The following is a 2,500-nucleotide window of genomic DNA, read 5'->3' on the forward strand; positions in this document are numbered from 1 at the left end:
AATACATGATGTAATTTGCATTTAGACTGCGCAACGTGTTTGCTCCTTTTTTTATTTTCCACAATTTAGTAAGCAAAGCTTTTAGTTAAGTTATATCAAGGGTAGGGTTAATGCCGTTTGTTGTTCATTATTATGAAGCTTCCCATATGTATATCATAGATACTTAATAGTTTACCTGAGTTTAGTTTATTGGTGTTATCACCTTTAAGATTCGTATGCAGTCTACTCGTACAAATTCCATAATCATTTTATATCAGAGTACCAATTTCATTGTTTATTTTTCTATGTTTTTAGGGTTACACAGGAATTATTCTTATAATGTGAAAAGTTCTCCTGCCATTGTAAAATTATATAAGTAAGTTTTCAGAATATTTTTTAATGGGAGTTTAATCTGATTCATCTATCTGTTTTGGTCATTTAATATACACAAAATAAGTATGATACTTTATTCACTTACAAAATGCATTTACACATCTAACTCTCTATACGTAATTCACACAAAACAATTGAGAATGATGAAATGATGTGATGAAAATCAACAGTTATCGATGACTTGCACTTTTCGTCCCACCCGCTGCTCAATTTTCTTACAATATTCCTTTTTCTTCTCCTCCGTAGGTCACTCAAGTTTTTTCCTTCTTCTTTATTTAGTTTTCTGGGACTAGAAACTCGAACGGACTTCAGTTCTTGACGAACCATACCTCGTTACGGCGGTTCCAGAACTTGAAGGGAGCGTCGTAGCCAACCCTGATGGATAAAACAAAATATTAATAAAGCGTTAAATCATTGGACTATGTGGAAAAATCAAAACAAAACCAAATAGGATATAAATAGGTAGTTGTTAAAGATAAACGGGCAGTGAAAATAGTTGTAATATTAATATGTAAGAGTGTGAATTTAATGTTTATGTTTTTAACTACTTAGATAATACAAACTCGAAAGTTTTGTGATTTTCCAGAGAAATTCACTTCTATTCTCTTATATCCATCAAATCTATATTTAACCATGTTTACATACTAAAACGTTATATTGCAGTTATCTAAATACATTTCTTAGCAATAAAAAAAATCATTACTATAACATTAAACACTATTTTTTTCTATCTAAGCACGAACAACTAAAAAAAAAGAGTTCACTGACCTGAGAGCGATTATCTTTGTCGTTAGATGACTCACATTCAGTCTGGTTACTAATCTATGTAACTTACTAATTTGACTTAACCTTGCCTAGACTAGTTGGCGCTGGCACAAAATGTATTCTTCAGAAAAATAATGTTTCTTATTTTTTCACTAATTTCGTTATAAAGTTAGTTAATTTCAATGAATCTTTCTTTTGCATACACGTTGATATTACCACACCCAATACGCCATACCCAGGTACACATACGGATTTTGAAACATAAATGAAATCTACACAAATGCACATGATTAAACCACACTCACCAATACATGTGACTGAGAGAGACGGTTTCGCCATTTGCGTTGATGATATCGGCAAGGCGGCGTGCTTCCTCTAACCAGTCCTCGTCATCGTCCATATATCCTCCAACAGTCCTGTAGGATAAAATGTATTTACGGATGGAATAACTCATGTATGAATCAACAAAATAAAGCATCGTGAATCTGAATGAAATGAAGCATCGAAAGTCCGAATCAATCAAATGAAGCATCGTGCAGTCGTTCGTGTTTCGTTTGATAGTTCATTTGTTCCGAAATCACTCAGCACTGACCTGGTAAGCACGGTCATTTCTGGGCGGTCCTGAAGGGTGACCTTTTGCTCGGTGGGCGTGGCGGGGTCATCCTGGTGCTCCGCTCCGATGTAGAAGCACATTTCGTACGTATTGGTCGCGGTCCCCTTAGTGTACTCGGTCGTGACGGGGATAGTCATTTCGATTTTTTGCTCTGAAAGTTTTTTTTTTTGTTTTTAATAATTCCAGAATACTTTTTTATCTAACATAAATTTTACTGAAAAATATTTATCAATAAAACAGGGAATACGTACGACTGTTGTTGTCCCCAGAGATGTATCGGAAAAGGTTCCAGAACAAGTTCGACGTCGAATCATCGTCTTCCCGGTGCCCCGTGTGCTCAGTGCAAACCCACTTCCGGGCGGGGTAGACGCGCTCTTGGTAACCCTGGCAACGCGAGAAAGAATTAGCTTGGGACATAATTGCCTCTCTCTGCCCACCAAATTTTTTATTCTAATCTGTTCAGCCTAACTCGACATGCTGCTGTCCTGGTGGTACTCACGGCATACGTGGCGGTGACGCTGTAGGGGGCCTCTTCGTATGACTGGAAAAAACTCGAGATCTGGGTCGTGATGCTGTCGAGCTGCCGGGAAAGAAATATATCATATAATAGGAATTTAAATACACGTAGTCTTCTTCTTTTCAATGGATAACCCTTAATGTTTCTAAAGTCAAAGTGGAATAAACCTACCCAGCTAGCGTGGGCCGACGTTGCAGCAAGCAGCACGGTTAGCACAACCAAAGTCCGCATCC

The 2,500-nt window shown here is 37.2% G+C and overlaps 1 protein-coding gene across 1 annotated transcript in view; it reads right to left on the minus strand.

The window, feature by feature from the left end:
• Positions 1-431: 431 nt before the first annotated feature.
• The window catches only part of LOC125032493 (heme-binding protein 2-like), a 2,975-nt gene continuing 906 nt past the window's right edge, over positions 432-2,500 (minus strand). The window contains exons 2-7 of the mRNA XM_047623653.1: positions 2,439-2,499; positions 2,250-2,330; positions 2,002-2,134; positions 1,730-1,901; positions 1,443-1,553; positions 432-747 (exon numbers count right to left, since the gene is read on the minus strand). Coding sequence (XP_047479609.1) covers positions 681-747; positions 1,443-1,553; positions 1,730-1,901; positions 2,002-2,134; positions 2,250-2,330; positions 2,439-2,498 — 624 coding nt within the window. The 5' untranslated portion in view covers position 2,499 and the 3' untranslated portion in view covers positions 432-680. The remainder of the gene's footprint in view (positions 748-1,442; positions 1,554-1,729; positions 1,902-2,001; positions 2,135-2,249; positions 2,331-2,438; position 2,500) is intronic.

The sequence above is a fragment of the Penaeus chinensis genome, chromosome 14 (assembly GCF_019202785.1).
Source record: "Penaeus chinensis breed Huanghai No. 1 chromosome 14, ASM1920278v2, whole genome shotgun sequence".
In the NCBI taxonomy this organism is placed as follows: domain Eukaryota; kingdom Metazoa; phylum Arthropoda; class Malacostraca; order Decapoda; family Penaeidae; genus Penaeus; species Penaeus chinensis.